At 36.0% G+C, this 24,699-nt stretch overlaps 1 protein-coding gene across 4 annotated transcripts in view; it reads left to right on the top strand.

Annotated features, from left to right (window-relative positions):
* TH1 (negative elongation factor complex member TH1) overlaps window positions 1-22,751 on the top strand; it is a 44,738-nt gene extending 21,987 nt beyond the window's left edge. For 3 of the 4 annotated variants that reach the window (XM_069830877.1, XM_069830876.1, XM_069830875.1), the window contains exons 7-14: window positions 944-1,093; window positions 4,625-4,755; window positions 7,877-8,064; window positions 11,335-11,596; window positions 13,869-14,079; window positions 16,987-17,127; window positions 20,003-20,132; window positions 22,601-22,751. In XM_069830877.1, the coding sequence (XP_069686978.1) occupies window positions 944-1,093; window positions 4,625-4,755; window positions 7,877-8,064; window positions 11,335-11,596; window positions 13,869-14,079; window positions 16,987-17,127; window positions 20,003-20,132; window positions 22,601-22,632 (1,245 nt within the window). In that variant the 3' untranslated portion in view covers window positions 22,633-22,751. The remainder of the gene's footprint in view (window positions 1-943; window positions 1,094-4,624; window positions 4,756-7,876; window positions 8,065-11,334; window positions 11,597-13,868; window positions 14,080-16,986; window positions 17,128-20,002; window positions 20,133-22,600) is intronic. The other variant, XM_069830878.1, reaches the window with a different exon arrangement.
* Window positions 22,752-24,699: the final 1,948 nt, after the last annotated feature.

Genomic DNA, 24,699 nt, shown 5'->3' with positions numbered 1-24,699 from the left:
TATGGAACTTAGTGACATTGCCATTTCACATCTTCTGGCATTCCCCGCTACTCATTTGTGTGAGCAGGGTTTCTCTGCATTGTCATCAGTCAAAACAAAACACAGAAATCGCTTGAATCCAGAATCACCTCTGATACACTCACGAAGGTTCGGTCAAGAATCGAGGAGCTGGCATTCAGAAGACTTCTGGCATCACATTAAGAGGACAGAACCACTTAAATTTATAATGTAAAAATAATAATAATAATCCGTGGCGCCACAGCCATTTAAGGGCCCAGACCGACCAGCTTCCTGCTAGCCTCACGTTCACATGCCGAAGCAGAGGTGGATGATAATCTAACCAGAATGGAAGTATTGTGTGGTTAGCACAATAATCCCCCCAGCTGTTATAGCTGGCTTTCGCAACCGGATTTTGCTACCTATCAAAGATCCCCAAGTGCATCACGATCCTGTAGGCCGAAATTTCGTAAGAAAATTTCTTACTTCTTGAGGACTCGAACCAGTGCGCATTCCATAATGCGAGTCCTGGGCAGGATGCCTTGGGCCACAATGCGGGAGATAATGTAATATAACTTTTCTTTTCTTTGATATCCGAAATGTATCTTTAATTATTTATTTAAGGGCATGATTCTCTTTTTTATAGTCTAAAACTACATGATTTAATAATTCATTAATATTGTTGAGTTTAATTAAGTTTAGATATAGTTATGTATCATTTGAATTAACAACTTTGGGCATACAGGCTTGAGTGGAAAAGTGTCTCTATGGGTACGGGGAGGAAAAAGGTTAAATACCACTGCTGTAGAATATTGAAGTTAATTTAACTTACCAGTAACACATACTTTGTTCTGTCAGAGAAATTAACTGATGTGTATAGGATTAAATAAGATTATGATAACCATGGAACAGGAAGTAATGTTTTCCTTACATATCTTTTTTGCAGCTAATATCAGATGCGGGCTTCCAGGGAGAAATTACAAGTATATCGACAGCTGCTCAGCAGATTGAAGTATTTTCACGAGTACTAAAAACTACTATCTCGAGCTTCCTACAGAACTCAGAAGACTGGCAGAATAGCATTTCAGAATGTGCAGTAAGTATGTCACATTCAATAAGCTAAGTCATTTTATTTACTGTCTTGTCACCATCATCCTCCTTCTCCTCCACCACCTTCTCCTCCTCCTCCTCCTCCTCATCATCATCATCATCATCATCATCATCATCATCATGCCACACTTGATTATTCAGGCATTGGAATCATTTGCAAGCATTCCAATACTGTCTGTCCACCACATATCCAATTTAAAAACACTGTGATTTACACTCATCCATAGTAGGGTCAACCGGTCATATAATTGAGTAGTGTAACTATTTACACAGAGCTTCAGGTATTGAATTTTGACACTGAAGATTTTTACTTTACGTTGAAGTGTACAGTAAGTTGAACGAAACATCACTTTAAATGTTGTTCAATTTGTGATCAGTTCTATTACATTCTTCTTATTTTGTTGAATGAAAGTGACTTATAAACAGTGGCGGTTCCTCGGAGGAGGGAAGGGAGGAACGTCCTCCTCACATTTTTCTTCTTTTGAAAGTAAACACAAAATAAAATGTGTGCCTTGAAATTCGAGAAAGATTCGATAATTTTTAAGTTCACAGCTATCAGAAAACCTCGGTTGATCGAGTTTTAATCGACGTGCGCTCATGTGCTGCTAGAAAACTGTGAGAATGATGCGAGATTGTTTGTGTGGAGGAAAGGCAATCCTTTCCTCCTTTACTGCAGTTAACACACATAGACAACAGCGCACTAGCGGCCAGAGAAAGAAGCAGAGTTTTAAAGCAAGTGAATGAACGGTTAGGGAGGAGATCCTCCTGTGAATCAGTGCATGGGTGGGAAATAGTGTAGCAGACAGAAACTGACTGGTCGTGCAGCAATCATGCGATGTTGCATTCAACCAGACTATAACACATCTAGAAGGAGACACAATAAAAATAGTTTTAACGCAAAGCTATGAAAGACATCATATAAACGTTTTTTAAAATTATAAATCAAAATATATTATTAATTGCACTTTATATAGGCTAATATTCATGGTTTGAAACTTTCGAGGATATTTGAAAGTTAAAGTCGGGTTTATATAAAACAAAGGAAGTAGTTCTACGTTATTATTGCAGATCATTTTGCCCCCTGAAATTCACTTCCATTCATTGTCTACTAGACAGGGCAACAGCCAAGTTGTCAGTTTTTGTACAAATATATTTGAAAAATGAAAGTACTCCAAACTACATTATTTTTAACATAAAAAATTAATCGACCACCGGCAGCTTTGAACAATAATGGTAGTATGATTTTACAAGAACTGACATTCTTCAAAATCATGTGATACTGAACTTGTAAAATGTACGTACATGTGGCAACACAGACCACGTGGTTGGGTGCAGTGTTCTAGCTTTAATCAGATTATTTCCCATTCCGATTTCCGTAAAACGGTTCCGGTTACGTGTAAGTAGCTAGTCTCTTCCAACACGTGTGATGCTGTAGTGTGCGCGAAAAATGCTGCGAGGTTGTGAATTTCCTTGTAATTGTTAATTTGTGCAATTATTCAACAATGAATGGAAGTGAAAACATATTATATTTTGGACAATTTAGGAAACTCAGCTTACAATAACAGATTATTGCTATACAAAAGGGAAGGCCAACCCCAACAGTATCTGGTCTTACATGTATGCATGTAGGCTAATTTGTAGCATGTTTCATTCAAGAAGGTGTCATTTTGTGCTGTTAACGTCTTTCCTCCTCTTAAGAAATATGCAGGAGCCGCCACTGCTTATAAAGTAATGTAACCAGTGCTGTAGTTGGAAACAAATTTTAGGTGGTACTGTTGAAATCTCTTTGGTCAGACTAGTCTCTGTATGGATTCGTACTGCACTTCTTTTTCAAAGTTACTTTCTTCGCCATGCATCCGCCTCTGCAGACCTCCTTATAGATCGCAGCCACAATTGCTTATAAAGCAAAAAATTAAATGCTGTCACTGCTGACCCAACGCTTTTTAGAAACAAAAGCATAGGAACTCTTTTACTGGAAGAGTATTTCTTTTCTTAGTACAGATATCGTTCATTACAGTAATGCTAATTCACATTCTTTAGTTGAAACTGAAATAAAATCTATGGCATGTAACTGGACTCAAGATTCATGAACACACGAAAAGTAATAATTTCCCTCTTCTAGCAAACTGCTAGTGTTATGCCTGAGCGTGTTTTAAAATTAGCGAATCAGTGCAGCAGAATTCTTGAGGTGCCATGCCATAAAGTTAGTGTTAATTACTTACAGAAATACCACGGCATTATGCAAGCTTGAAACTAACAAATCACAACTACTCCTGAAGTGCCAGACCATGGTTTTCGATGTCTGTTAAGGTAACAATTCGCTCCCGTGCCAGGGATCGAACCCGGGTTCTTGGTTCTACATAACAAGCACTCTAACCATTGAGTTACACTGAACTTCAATCCACAGCACCGGATTGAATCTTCCTCCTCCAATATTTTTCCCTTTGTGGTCTGACTCCAAGTTCGACATGTATGTTGAACTTCAGCGTAGCTCAATGATTAGAGCACTTGGTACATAGAACCAAGGATCTGGGTTCGATCCCCGGCACCGGAACGAATTTTTCTCCTCTAATATTAATAATAACTTATTTTTTTAATCTAAATACAATAACCTAAGAAAAAAACAATATTTCCTTACTTACTGGCTTTTAAGCAACCCAGAGGTTCATTGCCGCCCTCACATAAACCCGCCATTGGTTCCTATCTTGAGCAAGATTAATCCAGTCTCATCATATCCCAACTCCCTCAAATCCATTTTAATATTCTCCTCCATCTACGTCTCGGCCTCCCCAAAGGTCTTTTTCCCTCCGGCCTCCCAACTAACACACCATATGCAGTTCTAGATTCGCCCATACGTGCTACATGTCCTGCCCATCTCAAACGTCTGGATTTAATGTTCCTAATTATGTCAGGTGAAGAATATAATGCGTGCAGTTCTGTGTTGTATAACTTTCTCCATTCTCCTGTAACTTATATAATAAACCATAACCACCAAGCTTCAATAATACATTAGTCAAAATTACTTATTGAAATTATTATTTTTGTTTATTTTAAAAGTCGCTTTATTTAAGTTTTATTATAAATGTTTATGTAATTCATCCATCAATTTATGAATAGTGAGCTGCCTCCATGATAAACATATGGTCATTTTCTTCCTGGAACCTCATTGTTTACTACCAAGCACTACGAATGTGAAATGAAGACAAAAATTTATCAATCGCAGTCACCATAATAAAATTATGAGATGATATTTTGGTAAAAGGCAAATATGAAATCTGTACATCCATGTGATTGACTGTCAAAATATTGTGGATGGATTGTAGGTCTGCTAATTTAGCCTAGAAAAACGTTCAATGGCAGTTTAGGGCAGGCTTTACTGTAAAAATTTTGTGTGTTTGATAATTTATTTCTTTACTTTCACATATGTCTTTTCATTAATGTTTGTTATAATAAATTATTTTCTGATAAATTTGTTGGTGATAGATTTTATAATGACATGACAGTAAACTTGTTGCAGAAAATGGTATGCCATGGTCAGCATACATATGTTTATAGTCAAGTGCTGTTGCAAGTCCTTTCTCAAGAACTCAAAGGAGGGTCAAACATGAAGCGATTATCACAAGAAATAACTCGCTGTGCACAACAAAAGTAAGTCACTGTTTTTATATGCTTCGTTACTATTTAGATTTCCCATGAGATTCTGATTTCATATAATTTCGATATAAATAAATTACGAAGCAATGGATGATCTGGTTATTGTGTATGAGTTGGGCCACCACTAATCGATTTTGTTGCTTGTTCTAACTGTATACTAATTAAAGCCCAAATTTATATTGTAAATTTATTTCAACTCAACAACAATGTAACTTTATTATCTCAACAATAGGATTTGCTCTCCACACAGTAACACAGTATTCGTTAGTGCACTCCACTGACGACAATGACAATTTACTTGGACTATTACGAACAACAATGAACTGTTAATCTTAACTAATATTTACAAATCACAACTGTCAGTTCTCAGTTCACAGTTCTTCTAGTTCAGTCACTCAAGTTCACAGTATCTCGAACCACAGACCTTCAGAGACGATCCGCTGTACTCGAACTCAGGCCCCTCCAACTGCGGTCCACTGCACCCGAACTCAGGTCCCTCCAACTGCGGTCCACTGCACTCGAACTCAGGCCTTCTAATGCTCACACAGTTGCGGACGCACACTCAAGTCGAACTCCGGTACACAAGACTGGCTGGCTTGCTCTGTTCACTGGCTTACTGACTGAACTAATCATGAATCACACACTGTCCGAGTTCACTTGTGTTTCTTCTTTTATAACCACAGCGATGTAGCCTGGAAAGTTCGACGCGTGTCCAGAGATAGCACTCTCGAACAATCCAGATACCTCTCCTCTCTGCCAGTACCAGATGCACGCGCAGCCTCCCCTCGCGCGTCGCAGTAGTACACCGCCCCTCTACCCTCTCAGCATCCAGACGCTCCCTGTACCAGCGTTTCGTCGGACGCGTGTTCGAACCCCGGTGCACTTGTCACAATATGTACTGTGACTTTTATTTCTACCTTTAACCACACCCCTGTCAACAATATGTATTCCACTCAACACAGCAACACAGTAGTCATTATTGCACTCCACACAGCGACAATGACAATTCACGTGTATTATTGAGAAGAACAATAATGTACTCATTTCAACTAATGTTCACAAAGCACTATGTGTAGAACAAAACTGTCAGTTCACAGTTCGTTCGCCTTGGCTAGTTCTTGTAGCTCACTCACTCAAGTTCACTGTACGTCGAACCCAAGGCTTCCAGATACAGTTCACTATACATCGAACCCAAGCCTCCGGATACGTCGCACTCATCTGGATTCTGCCACAGTTACAGACTCAAGTTCACTGCACATTGAACTCTGGTCTTACCAGTCGCAGTCTTCCTCATGTCAAACCCCGGTCTCGAAGGCTGGCTTCCTTGTTCGCTCGAAAACTCACGTGTAGATTGACTTCTGAAGACTCGCTAATGGTGTTATTTATTTACTATGATCGTCTAGAATGTTCTGCATCGCGAAATTTCTAGACCTCCACAACAATCTGTTTCCGGATGTTTCCCCTGCTCTCTCTGCTGCGCTGTCCCATAGCCTTCTTTCCCCTTGCTCTGCGCCCGCCGAAGCTCGAGTCTCGTCTCCCCTCGCCTTCCTTCCCGCATGCCATTCCCCAACATGGCCAGAATATTCCGGCCTGCCGCCACAATACTAAAAATTAATAGTTTTACTGGGTATAGTTTATAAAGATACAAGCCATGCCCCCCAATGCTTTTAGATGCCATTCTTGTCATTCATTATTTCCCTTTGGTACCATTAACAGTCTTTAATCTTCCTACTGCCACCTACAAATCAGCACACAGTTTACAGAATGCATTGTCTAGTTCTTGTGAACCAGGCTTAAAAATCCTCCTAATTGATATCTAATACCACATCCATTCAACTATACTGTGTCATTCTTAACCTTTAGTGCATATAAATCCTAACTATACGCATAACAGCCATGGACATGTGACACACACACTATTTTGACAGTTCATCAAGTGCCTTTCCACTTTTGCATAATTGAAAGAAATAATATATTCACTGTTTACAAAAATATACAACTCTCTCCTGTTATCTGTGGTTCTTTATAATGTATAACGTTCTCATGTCTACTTGAATAGGTTAACAAATTGCATATGCTAAAGTACGAGTATTATAAACCAGGCATTTGTCTATATAATGTGTTCATCTGTACAAAGTTTATACATACACATAAACATGAAATGTCTGACCCGCTTAGTAAAACCGCAACAAATATGGATGACAAATTGACATTATTGATTCATCTTCTAAGAATATTAATTATTTATTTTATTGACTAGTGAGTGTATAACAAAAAGTCCCCCCCCACCCCACTCCTGCTTTCTAAAAACATACAGTTGTTTTTTGTTCCCTTTAGAGAAAGAGAAAATAATGAAAACGACTGAAATGGTGTACTTCACTCGATATAATTTTATTCATCATCATCCTTTTATTGTGTTGTCTTGGAAGATCAATTCAAATATGCCTCCAATTACCTCTATCTTTCCGTGTTTTCCTTAGTACATTTCTTTCCATTCTTATCCTCATTCCTGTAGGTTTCTCGTAATTTGGTTTATCCATCTTTTCCATCGTCTACCTCTCGGTCACTTTCACCTTTAGATTTAACACAGAAAAGAAAGAAAGTAAACAAAATGTTAATGAGGAGAGCCCATTAGCGCATCTGGCTGCGAAATCGGGTAGCCTGGGTTCGATTCCCGGTTGGGGCAAGTTACCTGGTTGAGTTTTTTTCTGGGGTTTTCTTTAACCCATTACAAGCAAATGCTGGGTAACTATCGGTGCTGGACCCCAAACTCATTTCACCGGCATTATCACCATCTCATTCAGACACTAAATAACCTAAGATGTTGCTAAAGCATCGTAAAATAACCTACTAAAATAATAAAAAAAAAAACATTAATGAGGAGAGGTTGTTACATCAACATTACAGATTTGTTTCGGAATTTGTTGAAAGTATAATGAAAGTAAGAGGACACATGTCTCGGCTTTCATTTATTGGTGACAAAATTTCAAGTTTTAGAAACAGCAATTCAACTTGTAACCATTACCCAGCTATTTTGTTTTTTCATGTTCTAAAACGTCAGAAATTTGCTGCTACCATTATATCATCGTAGATATACATTCTCTCTTTTTTTCAGTCAACATGATGTAACACCCATCACAATGGCATTGAATGGTGCAGCGAGGTACCCGCAAGCTTGTCAAGCACTCACATCAATGTTATCACGCAACAGCCTTAATCCAGCTGATATCACCGTTTTATTCCGGAACTACTCTGCACTAGATCCACCTCCTATAGACTTAGTTCGGACTCCTCAGTTTCTTGGTGAGTTAGCATGAAGAAATGTATTTGGTGGAGTGGTTAAAAAATAATAAAGAAATATATGCTGTCATGGAGGCTGGCTTCTGTAGTGACTTGTAACAATCAAGTTGTATTTTTCCTCAGGAGATAACTTACAGAGGTCAATCCACAATTTAAAATCAGTAGCAGATAAATATTGTATCGAAATATCCACAGATGAAACTATAATAATATGCAAATAGCCTGAGAAATTCAGTTACAAAACTTTAGATTGTCCGAAATTTATAAAATATATCGAATATTAAGTTAGGAAATTTGATTAAAAAGAATGATATACCTTGTGGAAAAATGTTACATGGTAGATCAAAATGAATGAGATTCGTTAGTTTCATATAAATTCACCTATTCTTGTTAAGAAAGCAAAAATAGTGTTACAGTATTACTGTATGAAGTTGTATTCTATCATCTTTAGAATTATTTTGTCCTATATTGTACCATACCTAAAATGCTCATTTTACTTTTTTATTTGATAGACGAAATATTACAGGGTTGAGCATCCTGTATGTAGTAGCATATAAATGAGGTAACATGACATAATGTCGCTGTACTTGCAAAAGTGGCTATGTGCGCATTTTGCAAAAATGAGTTGTGTGCATGGAAAGGAGCAGAATGATCTCTAGAATTGTTCCTCTAGATTAAAAGTTGATATTATTTGCATTGTTGCTAAATAACAAAGAAGTAACAATGTTTTAGCACAGTGATATAAACACAAACAAATTTTTTTCTGAAGTTTTTTCACTCATATAAAGTTGACTTCGGATCACATAGTAATTTTTACAGGCACAGCAATGATAAGTATTAGAATAATATATTGAAAAAAGTTTTACTCTACATTTCTGAATCCTGGATACAGAAAAAATAAGATCCAAGTAAGATAACAGCAGCAGAAATGAAATTTTAGTTCTGTTAAGGGCTGTACAAGGGAAGACATAATTGGGAACATAGAAATTAGACAGGATCTTGAAATATTTACAATATCAGACAAAATAGAAACATATAGACAGAACTGGGAAGATCACATAGACAGAATGAATTAAGAAAGATGTTCGAAGCAAGGCGAGATGTAGGCAGACCTACAATGGAAGCAATGGGCTGATGTCAGAACAGGTCTAATGACCTAATCTGTGATTGAAGATGATGATGATATTGAAAAATGACGATAGTACACAGACAAAGATATACCCATTTCATATTATGGACATAAAATCTGACTTATTGAATATAATGTTGGCTAGGTGTCCACTATTGTGGGCAACATATCTCTCCAAGCTTCAAACAGAAGCCTGCATTATAAGATTCAACATGTCCAAGGGAATGTTCGGAAATCAGATGACTGGAAAATCCAGATCGCAAGATGGCCATAGCCTCTCAGGCAGTATGAGCAGTTGTCCTGTCTTGTTGGAACCATATTTGTGATAGGTTTCGGTTGGCCAGCTCCAGAATGAGAAAGTCGTTCAGCAGGCCAATGTAATTATATCCATTAGTGGTAATGGTACAACCATAAGCATTTTCAAAGATATACTGGTCTGTGCTGCCGAGTGATGCAGTACCAGGTCACATTGTTTCATGGTGAGTGTGAAGCAGTTTCTGATGTCAGGGGAGAAGGTTTTCTGGTTCCCATTATTGAAATTCTGTTTGTTTACATTCCCCAGACACTTCAAAATGGTCAGTTGGGCATGTTATTCAGGATCTATAGGTCAGCTGCCAAGCATCCAAGAAAGGCCATGATAAAAGTCCTTCAGAACACTTTGTCCCATTCTTTCAAACATTATACTTTTAGTGTCAATGTGTGTCTAATGGCTGATCACTGAGGATTTCTAAATAGTGCTTTGCAGACTTCTTGCACTCATGATAGGGTACATTGTGTTCTTGCTTTTTTTGATCATGATATGAATGATACATTAGTACATAACTATCTTACCACTTTTTTATTGTTCAGTGGTTAGGGGCTTTGTATGGATGTCCCAGACTGAAATAGAGACAAAAGATCCTTTGCATAATAATGTATGTATGTATTTATTCACACTGCAAATGGGTATATACCCAGTGACAGTGGTAACTAATTATACACTCAATAATGGCAATTAATAATAATAATAATAATAATAATAATACACGGAGCATCCTAAATTAAATGAAGCACGATCACTTAAAATAACATTTAAAATAAATCTAATTTGTATCTTAACCCTGACTTCAAAGTAAAACCCGCGAGTATGATATGTTCATACCTGCACAAGTACCTTTCAGCACTACACTCATTTTGCCGACAACTGACTCACTGGACTGGAACTACGACACATTTCACTTATTCTATCCTGATTTCACTAACACTTCAAAAACATTCCACTGTTCAAATACTTTGCACTGCCACTATAAACTATAAAACTTCACTGACAGAAACACACTTCACTGACACAACACACTTCTTCACTGATACAACACTTCAAATAACAAAATATCAATTACACCCTTTAAATAGTGTGTATAATATACTGTCGTCTATTAGTAAAGTTCTTAAACCTATTTTTAAATACATTTTTGGTTATTGGTAAAGCCTTTAGTAAGTCTGCAGGTAAAGCATTCCAGTCCCTGATAGTACGATTGAGAAAAGAAAACTTTCCAGTGTCTGTCTCCTGTCTTCTTTCCCTCAATTTATGAGTGGTCGTTTCTTGAAGAGTAATTTGGTTGCTGCAATCTATTTTTTATTTCTCTCTAGGCAGGCTCACTTCTGTATGTTTTGAACATTGTGCATAATCGAATTCGCGTTCTCCTGTCCATGAGTGTGTCCCATTTTAATGGTGAATTATTATGATAACGCTTGAGAACCCGTTTTTTAATCTTTTCCAATGTTCTAATCTGTAAGAATCCCAACATGCAGCACCATATTCCATTACTGGATGAACTAGTGATTTATATGCAATCTCTTTGGATTTATCAGAGCCTTTTCTTAGTACTCTCATCACAAAGTGTAACGCTCTCCATGCTTTTCATTATTTTTAAAGTAAATTTCTATGGCAATTGCATGGTATTCTGTTGACTACGACACTGGCATTACTAAAAGCACTTCTTCCCACTGTAGCCCACTTCTTTGTCATAGGCACAGCATTGCTGTAATTTGTGCATCAAATAAGGTTGTGCATGTTGTTCAACTTTGTATAATGTACTAGACTTCTTAATGTTATATCATTCAGTAATTTTGTTTATGAAATATGTCATTACATTTTCTTTCAGAGCTGCTTGTAGACTCCTTATTTAAGCCAGGTGTGAAACTGAATCCAGAACACAAGCCAAAATATATTTACCTATTGGCATATGCAGCTAGTGTGTGTGAGGTTTCATCTGGCAAAAAGGGACAGACTGCCCGCAAGACACTCAATAAAGACGAACTGAAAGCCACAATCCAAGCAATCGAAAAAGTTCATAGTATTTGTAACATAAATAAAGGATCTACAGAATTGATAGCAGAACTCAGCACACTGTATCAGTGTATCAGGTGAGATAAACTTCATTTTTTGTTATGACACAACAGATTTCATCAGATCATCATGTTTGAAGATTCATCTAAGAAGCAAAAATAATCGTCTCTGGTGTCGAATCTGTGAAAATAAAAACTAGTTATGTGCACATCATACACTTTTGAGATATTTTTAGATTTCCCAGATGAATTTATTTGGAAGTCTTTTCTTTCTCCATTTAACTTGGTATTGAAGGATATGACTGAATTAAATGCTATTATTTTACGTTTTTTGTAGCATAATTTTTTTAGTTTGTGTCTTTAGTCTATTTTAATGTAAAAATAAATACACTTTTTTATCTGCGACATCAGTTTTTACTTCAAGGAAATGTAGAATACTTCGAAACTTCAGTTTGTAGATGTAAGTGTAAATACGGAATCTAACAGCTTTTGTATTGGAATATCCCAAGGCAAGATGCCATACAAAATAAACAAGTAATGATTTCCAGGGCTTGTGACATGACAGTATTTTGCAGGTCTTCAATAATAAAAAATTGTGTGTTGAGTTTGAAGAAATGTATTACTTACATGCGTATGTATGATATTACAACCATTGGCTCTATAGTTATAATGAAAATTGTATGAAGAAATGCTTTTTTATTTTGACAGTCAATGCGTAGAAAAGTAGATCTTACATTGGTATTGTAGCTTTGAGATTTGGAACGTAAAAAGAAGTGTAATTTAATATTAATTAAATACCTTTATGAAAGTCAAATGAAATGATATCTCTATAAAGTTCGACGTTAATTCAGTCATCTCTCTTTGTAGTATTTCTTTTATATATAAGTTTGTGTAGATTAATACATCACTATTTAAGTACGAGTTTCAGTAAGAGTTTAAAGATCGAACATAACTCAAGTTTTATATTCAAGTTACTGTATTTACACGATTATAATATGCACCTTTTTTTGACACAATGTCGTCTTGAAAACTTGGATGTGTATTATATTCGATGGCATGCTATATTCACAGGCAAGCACCCAGACTCGAATAAAATTTAAATTAATGCTCTATTTATGCCACGAGATACTTGCTAGGAAACTGCTGAGAGAAATAGGCATTGCGGGTTCTGGTCTTTTGCGCATTTTTCATTTGTAATTTCATGTCCATTTTTGTCAGTATTCATTATTAGTACGAAAATTATTTTTAACTACGATAATGACTTACTGACATTTTTTTCTTTTATTGTAAGATTTTATGTATACAGTTTTTAACAACTGCGTGTCTTTAAATACACAAAAAGAATTGATCAGTAATAATAATCACTGATGAAAGGATGGCATGATGTTAGTCATTATCAATCAGTGTTCTTACATCAACTCACCCATTGACTGGAATACTGCAAGTGAGGATGAATGTGATGTATAGCTAGAGATGAGAGTGCCTTTATAACGTGTCGTGATACTATAATTTTAATTTTAAATGGTTTTAAGTACAGGTGCGTATTATACTGGGTGTTCAGTTCAAAGTATGTCATGGCTCACTGTATGTTGTCACGTGGCTAGTCGATGAGCCTAGAGAATTCAATCTTCCTACACTTCCGCAGAGGTGTATTACTTATCTGCCAGAGAAGTTGCCTAGCAAGTACGGCGTTCATTCAGAAGAGTACTTACTGATACGTACGGTAACGCCTGTAGTGGCAGGTATGTGAACTGTTTCGAAACATGTACTGAAGTGAGTTTTTTCTTACTGTCGGGATATGGGGAGAGGGTTAAGACGATTACTTACGTATTTGTTGACATTAACTTCGATGGTCAACATGGACACGGAGCATTTGATTTGTATTATGGAATGTTGCCATACGCAACCGATAACAAATACCCTGCGTACGACTTGGCCGCGCAAAACACAGTTCGAAAGAGGTTATGGTAGCACACAGACCATACAGACCGCCATCTGTTGCTACGACATTCAAGTTATACCGTACACATTCTCAAGTTCAGATTGAACGCCTTGATTAATAGGCAACTTCTCTGACACAAAAGCTGAAACTCGCTTCAAATCGCTGACTCATCAACAGTGACGTCATGACATACTTTGAAATGAACACCCAGTATTTGCCAAAATACTATAGTATATAGTATTTTTCTGGATTTAAGATAAAAAATTGGGGTGCATATTATATTCGAGTAAATATGGTAAATCTTAATCCATCATTAAGTTGGCAGATGCTGTTAAAGCTGAAAACATTTAATTAAAGCCTGTTTTACGTGTTTAATATCTAGGATAACTTCTGGATTTGTGTGCATAGGTTCCCTGTTGTCTCTGTTGGAGTAGTGCGTTGGGTGGAGAGCACAGTGACAGAGCCAAGCTACTTCAAGCTTTGTACGGAGCACACTCCAATTCACTTGGCCCTATTGGATGAGGTAGTCACTTGTCATCTTCTGCTTCATCCTAAAGTTCTTCAGCTCTTAATTCAACTATTTGAATCGAAACAAGATGAATTGGAAATCTTAGTACAGGTATGTTGTACTGTATATTCTCTGTGCTTATCATATTTTACTGCTTTCAAAGATGACTTAGTAAATATTCGTCAGCCATAACTTTGAAGGTAAGTTGTAAATACTGGGTAGGCTGAAAAAATTTGCTTACCTTATATCTTTCTATATAGCAGATGCTTCTCGGCTTTTCTATCAAAATTTGTTGTGACACAGACTCCACAAGAAGATGATGACCACTCATTTTCACCCCCAAACAGAATACAGGTATAACAATATAACTTATTTGCCTCAGAGCATTCTGTTAACCAAGGATATTTCTTATACCATGAAAATTGAAAATTTATATTTTCTCCTCCTCCATCTGCTATTTTAATATGTAAATTTGGTGTCGATTTCCTACTTTTGTAAGCACATTTTGTTTCATATGTTCAACTTGAAAACAGTTTCTCTTTTAATTCTACAAATAATGACCTCAATGTTCTCTCAGTATGAGCCATTTTAAACAAAATTAATATGTAACACACACATGCATGCACTTTTGATTAATCTAACACACAACAAGTAGCGCATTCACAGAACACCAATATATCATGACATATTATTGTGATGGTAAGGCTAGCCACGTTTCTCACTGAGCTGTAGTGAATCGACATCCCCTCCCTGGCCCCCCTTAGACTTGCGAGTCAAAGTCGTAGCCATGCCTTTAAAGAGGCTTTTGTCACAAGCTTCTCGCATTGAACTCTCCATTCTGAAATAACTATAATTTACTATAATTTTGATGTGGAGTGCAATTCACAAATGTTTTCATTTAGGACATGAATAAAAGCTAATACCTTTCAGTGATGGGGTTTGAATCCGTGATCTTTGGTGTAAAGGCACAGCTGATAACCATTATAGTAACAAATAAAAATTATTATTATAATATTTATAACGAAAAATAGATTTTCTTGAAAAACCCCAACTCTACAAAAAATATAATAGGAAAAAATTATCATCAAGTTTTAATAATACTCATATAATTCTACCAGAGCACACTAGTAGAACAGAACAAAGTGGTGTGATGCAATTACAGTGTTAGTGGGTAAGCGCAGGATTGCATAATATTCATAATCAGTTAATTTACTTAGTAAATAATAATGATAATAATAATAGTAAAAAAAAGGTAAAGGTATCCCCGTAACATCCCATGAAGGCACTTGGGGGGGCATGGAGGTAGAGCCCCATGCTTTCCATGACCTCGGCACTAGAATGAGGTGGTGTGGTCGACACCACGCTCTGACCGCCTTTTACCCCCGGGAAAGACCCAGTACTCAATTTTATAGGAGGCTGAGTGAACCTTGGGGCCATTCTGAAAGTTTGGCAACTAGAAAAAATCCTGTCACCACCTGGGATCGAACCCCAATAATAATGACAACGACGAAGATGACTGATAATGACAGTATTGTTTCAGAAGCATAATTTTTTATTGTCTGAATCCACATTGTTATTCATTTTGTTGATATCAAATTAAATGCTCCAGATTTATTTAGTGAAAGTAGTACTGTAAAATATCAGTATAACGAAATCGTACAGACCTATGAAATTACTTCAATATAGTGAAATTTCGTTATAACGAAATTGTTATTTTTTAAGGAAAGAAGGATGCTTGTTCATTTACCTGTACTTACGCAGTAACTTCCGCATGTTTTGCGTATAGGTCCGAAAAATAACCCTAAATAAAATTAAAAACTGAACTTCCAATGCATTTTAAGGCATAGGAAAAGTACAAAATTCAAGTTTTATGAAATACTTTGTAGCACGAGAGGTGCCATGTTGTTTGGAAAGCATGTTGTAAGATTACTAAGCTGTGATTGGGGACGCCATGTTGTGAGATTAGTGATTTGTGATTGTTAGAAGGAAACTAAATGGTGAGAACAAGGGAACAACTATATGAAAAACTATCATAAAATTCAGAGACAGCTGCTTCATAGTAAACATACTACATTGCTAGCTAGATATTTGATTACCATGTGGCAACTATGCAATTGCAATGTTGTTATAATATAAAATATGTCCGTACTTGCTGATGAATTTTACCTTATAAATATTTAAAACATTTTTCGTTAAAAACGAGATTTTTTTTTGACAAGTGAGCGAAATTTTTATTTCGTTACAGGCTTACTAATTTATTCGTAAGAACGAAATTCGTTAATTTGAAATACTGTATTTTAACATTAAATTATATGGAGGAAAAGCGGGGAACAGGAAAAAATTTTGTAATACTGAATATTTTGTTGTACTGGTGTTCGTTATAACGACATTTTACTGTATATGTTTAATGGATTATGGCAAGTGTCTGATATACATACATAGTAGATAATAGGTGTAATTAATATCCTAGATCATATATACCCAGATAGGTCGGCCTTATAGGCATTGAGGTTAACAACTTTTGTCAGGTTTACTATGCTGCTATCTAGTTGTTGCATAAGGAGTCACGTCATAATTCCCATTTGAATTGCATTAGCGACTGTACTGCCATCTCGTGTTCGTTTACGTCAGACGGGTGGCGATCCTGGTAGTTGTTCTTTTCAAAGTGCTGCCGATTTTAACATAGCGATGAGTTATCTGTTACATATATGATCTAGGTTAATATGTAACTTACATATATGCTTAAAAGAAACGTAGAAATGAAAAAATAAAAAGATAAACATCGATAAAAGATGAAATAATCTACACTGAGAATAGTGTTTGCACTGATATTAAGCCAAATGTTAGAAATGGAGTGTTGAAGCTCCTAAATATATGACATATAGTTCGTATGCATTTCATGGATGCGTCTTGAACAAAGGCAAGTTTAATGTTACCATACAATAGCTGTTATAAATTTTTAGGTTACTTGCTTCATGAATAAGGGAATAGTGAAATAAATGTTGCTGGTTTTTGCAGTTGGAGATGAGGAAAATGCTTCTTGACCGCATGGTGAATCTCTTAAGTCGAGGCTGTGTTGTGCCTGTTGTCAAATATATCAAACAGTGCTGGTTACGTGGAGATACAGACATCTCCTTAATACGTTACTTTGTTACTGAGGTATGTATAGTAATTAAAACACTGTGATCATATCCTGTAGTTATCATACCAACTCCAAATTCATTTTCACAGTAATTGTCACTTTTAGTTTCGATATCATACACTTAGTGTTTTCTCGTAATTTGCTAACATATCTTGAAGTGAACTTCCACCACAAAGTGTGAACTGAGGATATGAAGCATTTGTAATATAAGTTTTCGTTATGTATTAGTTTTTCCCAGAATCTCTCCCTTAGCTTACTCTATTGCTTTCAGTGCATACAGAAATGTGGCTGAGTTGATAGTTGTTGAGAACAAAATGATAATCTAATGATGAGTTGTGAGACAGATAATCGAGCTTTCACAGCCCAACAAACTCTATGAAATACTCTTTAACTAATAAGCCCTACTTCACAAAAGTATGGTATAATACATTACAGGTTACAACTGTATGAAGTTGTATCTTTCTGTTCCACAAAATTATATATAACGCCATACATTATTAGTAAATGACAGTGATGTCATAATAGTAATGACGTACATACAGGCTGTTTGCATTAGTTCACGTGTTAATATGTTCATTTCTCTTATTTATAATGTCATATTGTCGCATTTAAGAAACTGTGGCAAAAATAAACTAATACTGGATTACCGTATTTACTCGAATATAATACTCCAATTTTTTTATCCTAAAATCCATTAAAAAGTTACTGGTGATTATAATACGCACCTGTGCTGAAAACCAATCAAGATTAAAATTATATTATGAAGACAGATTATAAAAGTACACTTACCCTAGCTATACATTACATTCATCCTCACTTGCAGTATCAGAACTAGAACGAAATATGGGTTATGTTAGTTAGGTGCAAGACCTGAAACAGGTATCAGAAGAGAAATGCCATATTTACTCGACTATAGGACCTCCTTTTTTTTTTCTCTCAATTTTTACTTTCGAAATTGGGGGAAGGTGCTATAGGCACGAACTTCGTAAAATCAACTGGTTTAGGAAGGGATTAAAAATACCCTATCTTAGTATTTTTATGCCACATAATGTAGATATTCAATTAGAAAAAAGTCATTATAGAATTTCGTATTTTGACTTTCAAAATGTAAGGGGAGATACTATAGGTGATAGGGTCCTATAGCCAAGTAAATACGGTATTTCTTAAAGACGATCAGTATCTGTGACTGAAAGCTTGACAGGATTGCCAACTCACTGCTGCAGAAGTGTGAAATCGTCTCAAAAAGGCAATAGAAGATCTGTGTCAGTGAGATAATAATAACAAAACTGGAATAGTAGGCAGATCTTATCTCTAGAAGACGAGATGAGATTCCATGCTGACATACCAATATTGACAGCATGTCTTTCCTCATCGTCATCACTTCTGATTATCACATCTGAACAGAGAAGGATTGGCAGCTTGTTCTCCTCATGCAAGGTGAATATGTCTCTAGTCTTTCTTCAAATCCTTTACTTTTTCAATAGATAAGCAAAATGAAGGCATGCTACCTAATGTTGATGTGTCATAGCAATATCTGAACTTGTAGGAGCAAAGTCTGCCTCCTCTAGTCTTCTTAATGTTCAATATTTTTTTCGTGGTGATTTTGTGTGGCAATCCCATGAAACATTCAATCACAGCTACTGATCGTCCCTGAGAGATATTTCTCTTCTCTATCGAGAAGTGTTACATTCTCTGTACCTGTGAAATATTCTCTGAACAGTAAAACATTGGTATCATGCACTCAACAAGCATAGCATTTAATTTGTTCATATTTCACCAAAGAAATTTGCGGGTGCTCGTGTAAAGGGGGTTAAGTTAAATTGTAAGGTATGTAAACTTCTCTCCTTTGGTACTGAACAAAACCCCTTTGTCACAAAATACGGAGCACTGTAACTGCATCATGGATGGAAGCATGATTTAACCCCTTTAACACAAGACAGAAGTAATCATGGAGGGTTCAAATCTTTACTTGTTCCACTTTAGCCAATTCATACTTACACGAGCACCCGCAAATTGCTCTTACAGTTTCTTCTGAACTTAAAATGCATGTTACATGACAAAATTCAGCTTCATGATTGAAAAATCTAAAAAAAAAAAACTGCAATTCTACCACACAATAACAATGAAAATGACCAGAGTTAAGAACGAAATTATTAGCAAATCATAAACTTTATTTCTGAAAGAACAAAATTAATTACAGAGAATAACTTGGTATTCATATTGCGGTATATGACGATCATAAAGCGCTCTTTGACATGAGAAATCCGTCAAGAGAGAGAAGAAAATACAGATATCAACAGAAAAAAGTGTGGGAACAGTGGAAAAATGTTTAAATGAGGTGTTGTATTGGTTATTGTGATATTTCATGTAGTGTTGTGGATTCCCTCCTACTCACATCCCAGTCTGTGTAGTTTGAAACTATAGATTTATTTTATTAAGATTTTCTTTTTATTATCATTATTTCTATCAATCTCTAGATACTTTGGAGCTTTCAAGTTCCTTGCGTGAGCTTTCTGCTCTTTTCATTTCTTGCTTAGATAAGAGTCAAGTTTTAGTATTTAGTACACTTGCAGCTGGTGGCCTTGCGAGCTGTAACTCGCTGATCCCTGAAGTGGGAGTCTGGTGCTTCAGGGATCAGCGAGTTACAGCTTGCAAGGCCACTGGCCGCAAGTGTACTAAATACTAAAACTTGACTCTTATCTAAGCAAGAAATGAAAAGAGCAGAAAGCTCACGCAAGTTTTTCTTTTTGCTCATGATAAAGAAATTCATATTGAAATTCTTGAAAATGTTTACAGTGGCGTCAAAGTAAATTTCAAAGAATATCAAAGAATTAAGACAGATTTTATACTTGTTTTAAATGTATGACATGAAAATATTTTCACATATTATAGGTATTAGAAGCCATTGCACCGCCTTATACTCCTGAATTTGTGCAACTTTTTTTGCCCATGGTGGAAAATGAAGAAATCACAGGCACAATGAGAGGAGATGGGGATAATGATCCTGTTTCAGAATTTATAGGTCAGTATTGTATTATTATATATTCATTATATAAGAGGTGGGTTGATACTACATTTTCTTGAGACTCAATATCGATACCTGTTTTAGATCTTTGATACTCGATACTACAATTTAAATTGAGTCTAAGTGTTTGAGAATTATTAGGCAGATCTTATTTAAGAGGCAGGTAAGAAATTCTCAGGTTTAAAGAAATTATTTTTCTGGGGCACATATTCCTAGAGTGATCATAAATTGTAAACCTTGAGGCAATAGATCATAAGGATGTTCTGTAAAGAGATGAGTCGAAAACATTTGTGGATCATAACAGTTCTTGTAGGACTATCCTGTTAGGATAATGATGATTTTTCTGGGAAATATGAGGCCTTGCTAATTTTAGACTTGTGAAGTTTTTTCACAAGTTCTGTACCTGACTGGAACCATTTTGAGGGACAATGACAATAATACTGCCCGTGTCTCGCTTCCTGAACTATTTCTTTGCGGGGTGAGATGCAGAGAGGGAGAGTGGGAGATCCTGGATACCGCATGTGCAGTTAATAGCTTACTACTCTACGTTCAACACATCGGCCTTTTCAGAATTGCTTTCATCAGCTATGGAGCAAGATGAGCCATCGACTAGCGAATGTATAGGCTATTCCCTCACAAAACAAATTATGTCCTTCTCATCAATTTCTGTAACTAAACACTAACACCAGTGGTAGACTACAGTCTCTACTCGAGATTATCGACCTAATCGCGATCATGGTTGTCATGTGTACACATCCATAAACTCTTTCCTCTATGGCAGTGTTTCTCAAACTTTTTCCACTCCGAAACCCCTTTAACCTAATAATATTTAACATTAACTACACTAAAATTCTGAATGTGTGTATAGATAAAAGACAAATAAAATAAGAAATTAATGTACTGGACCTAGGTTTTGTACCAGTGAATGTCGATTATATGTATCGAGACTGGATAGAATAGTGAAGACTGGATGATCGAGCATTTTCCCCTCATGTCATTTAGTATTAAGTTGTACTGCAATATGTTTTTGTTGTTGTTTTCTAATGCCAGGCGTTTGACAATAAAGTCATTTGACCTCTTGCACTCCAATATTTTTCATGTATCATGTATCATGGCCAGCCACTGAAGCACAGATTTGAAAATGGCAAGTTGTAGCTGATTTAAGTGAACACCATATTTTAACGTTTTGGTGGCTACTTCATTCACACGCAACAATAGAGTAGAGAGGGAGGAGGAAGGAACGAGAGAGTGTATATGTGTGTGTGTGTGTGTGTGTGTGCGTGCGTGCGTGCGTGCGTGCGTGCGTGCGTGCGTGCGTGCGCGCGCGCGTATTAATTTTTAGTGTCTTGCCTGAAATTTTTCTGAATTTTACAGGTAACAGACAGACATTCAGTTTCATGGACCAGTCATATTAAAAAGATTGTTGTTGTTTTCTAATGCCAGGCGTTTGACAATAAAGTCATTTGACCTCTTGCACTCCAATATTTTTCAAAGATATTATCATGACTAGCCACTGAAGCACAGATTTTGAGGTGTTCCGAATCCATTTCTTGGTTTGAGTTGCACAATGGGCAGTTAGGGGACTTAAAAGACTCATAGTTATCTTGTCTTATTTAAGAATAAAATCTACCATATTTACTCTCGTAATATCCCCACGAGTAATTACCACCCCTCCCTCCCAAGATTTTTATGACATGTTTTTCAGAATTTTATTTTCCTCGCGTAATTTTCTTCTCTCTTACATTGAATAAAATTCGACACTCCATTTTCCATCAAGGGCAGTGGTGATATTCAGCTGATTCGGACCGGTTCGGACGAACCGGTTGTTAAATTATTTCTAGATAATATTTGCAACTACCATGGACATATACCATATATGTTTAAGAGAACTGGTTGCTAAACTTCTTGAATATCACCACTGATCAGGAGTGTCTGTCATGAAGATTCCAAGTATCAAAAAAATAAGGATGGAAAATCCAAGGTCATTATTAATGCCTTCTATGATGAAAAAGTCTATGATTCCTCTGACAACACTGAAGATGATATGGATATGTTGCCTGTTAAAGTAGTGGAATGCAAAATGCATGCACATTTATTTTCTTTACATAATTAACAAATTAATTTTGGTATGAATGTTTGAGTGAAATTTAACACCATGATCCGAGATTAGTCAAGGTCAGGCTGTCTGCATTAGAACTGATATACAACAGTACAAAGAAAAGCCACAAAATTATATATATATATATATATATATTTTTGCAATTAGTATTAAAATTGATTTGTTAGTACATGAATTGTTTGATGTTATTATAACCAGAATATTCTCAATATTTTGCAACCTTCGTGTAATTTGCCCCTCCTCTAGTTTTCACCTCTGAATTCTTTAGAAAAAGGGGGAAATTACGCAAGTAAAAACGTGTATATTCTTCACTTCTAACGGATTCTGATACTTTTTTCTGTTTCAGTTCACTGTAAGGCACATTACATGGTTCTGTAAGTGGAAAAATGAAGATAAGGAATGCTACAGATTTCAGCATGAAAGATCCATGGACGCTGTACATACGCAATCTTTTGATGATGATAGCACTAATTACAATAAAACTATTATATCTTTCAGCTGTTTGGTTCTTAATTAAACATTCCAGTGCTAGTCTGATAGTGTTTTGCTTTCAAGTTGAAAGGGAAGATTGTATGAAATCTTTTGTGCAGGATCTGCTATAACACTCCCAATACTTTGAACAAAATTTGCTATTCGCCCTCTTAACATGTCTTCAGCATTCCTGATAATGAAAATGTAGTTTTGGGCATGTGGATAGTAATTTGTTCAAATTTACTATCTATAAGTCAGTTTATTCGGTAATGATGCACATGAATTATTAATAATTTTTAGTAAAATATTAAATCAAAAATTCAAAATCAGAACTTAATGGAGATCAACTTAAAGAATCGTCACACAGTTTTGATGTTGACATGTTTGTAGTATGCAGCATAAAATGACAAATGAAATGGATCACATAGTATTGATGGAAAAACATTTGGCTAAGAGGAATTAATCATTATAATTATATAGAATTGTTTCTGTTTTTTGTTCGGGATTCAGGCTAAGTTTTTAAACTCAAAACTACAACACAATAGGATACGTTTAGTGGAAGAATAGGATGAAGCATTCTCATCCAAGAATTTACAGTCACATGTAAACCCATTTGTTATACATACGCGAATTACAGAAACGTCTTAAAATTTAGAATTAAATGGAAGGAGTCTCAATATTTATGATTAGTCCAAATGAAAGTTGGCCGAGGCTTACAATGTGCAACAGGAGTGTTGGCCAGAGTTCCCTCAGAAATATTGGCAGCAATGGTTGTGGATTTCGTATTAGCAAGTGTGGTTGACATATCTTCATTTTTCCTCCAAATAAATTAATAAAGAAAAGCGAATGGTGCAAGATGGAAACATCTAAAAGTAAACAGTGCATGCTGTAATTAATTTCTTGACTGCAGAAGGTCGTACATCTGCTTAAATCCATCATAAAATGGTTGCAATATATGAAGAGATGCCTAGCATGGTTTTGTTCCAGCCGAACATCTCTACAGGACAATCTACTACCAGAGCAAGCACTCAGGGTTATCTATCATGCTAATTTTAATCCAATACGTTTGATCACAAGCGTCATTTAGAGGGGGCGAAGGGGCAATTGCCTCTCCCAGAGTTTAAGATTAAAGAAATTAATAATTGAATAGTACCAGTGCTCTAAAGAAAAAAACTGTACTTTCATATTAAAATATTTCACTTTTATAAACAGTTAAGAAATAAAAGACGACTTAGTTAATGACTTTGCTCAAATGAAACCAAGGCGTTACTCTGTGTCATATTAACAGCAAGTGCACGTAAATGATGTATAGTATAAGTAGGATAAGAAGTTAAAACTAGGCCTGTTTGCAGATACTGGAAGTATAATGTAAAGTGAGGTAAACTTGAACATAAAACAAAAATAGTAAACCATGATATCAGTCCTATTTCATCATCATCATCACCCAAACAAGTATAAGGCCCAAGGCCCATTACAGTCTCAATGAGTCATTGTCAGTCCACCTTTTTTTTTTAACGACCTAGAGATCTCTTCCCTTGGGGACGGTATTGAAGCATGGCTTTTGGAAGTCTGTTCTGAATCATTCGTTGAACATGGTTTTTCTACTGCAGCTGGTACTTGTTTATAAACTGTGAGACTGGTTGTAATTGAAGTTCTTGCATGGTATTCTAATTTCTTTTGTGGTCCAAGCAACTATATCCTAGTGTTGCTCTCATAAATTTTATTTCACAGGCTGTTATTCTGCTGATATCCGTACTTCACATCGTCCATGCTTCACTGCCGTAACACAGTACAGGTCTAGCTAAGGTTTTAAACAAACGTATTCTTGTGTGTCGCTGTACTAGCGAAGGCTTCATAATTTTGTTGATCAATGTCATTGTTTTATTGCATTTTCAAATTTTAGAAGTTATATCTGTTTCACTAAAAAATGTTAAATTATAGCCAAGATACGTAAACTCATTTACTCTTCCTATT

The sequence above is a fragment of the Periplaneta americana genome, chromosome 7, assembly GCF_040183065.1.
Source record: "Periplaneta americana isolate PAMFEO1 chromosome 7, P.americana_PAMFEO1_priV1, whole genome shotgun sequence".
Classification (NCBI taxonomy): domain Eukaryota; kingdom Metazoa; phylum Arthropoda; class Insecta; order Blattodea; family Blattidae; genus Periplaneta; species Periplaneta americana.
This window is presented reverse-complemented; position numbering and strand designations above follow the sequence as displayed.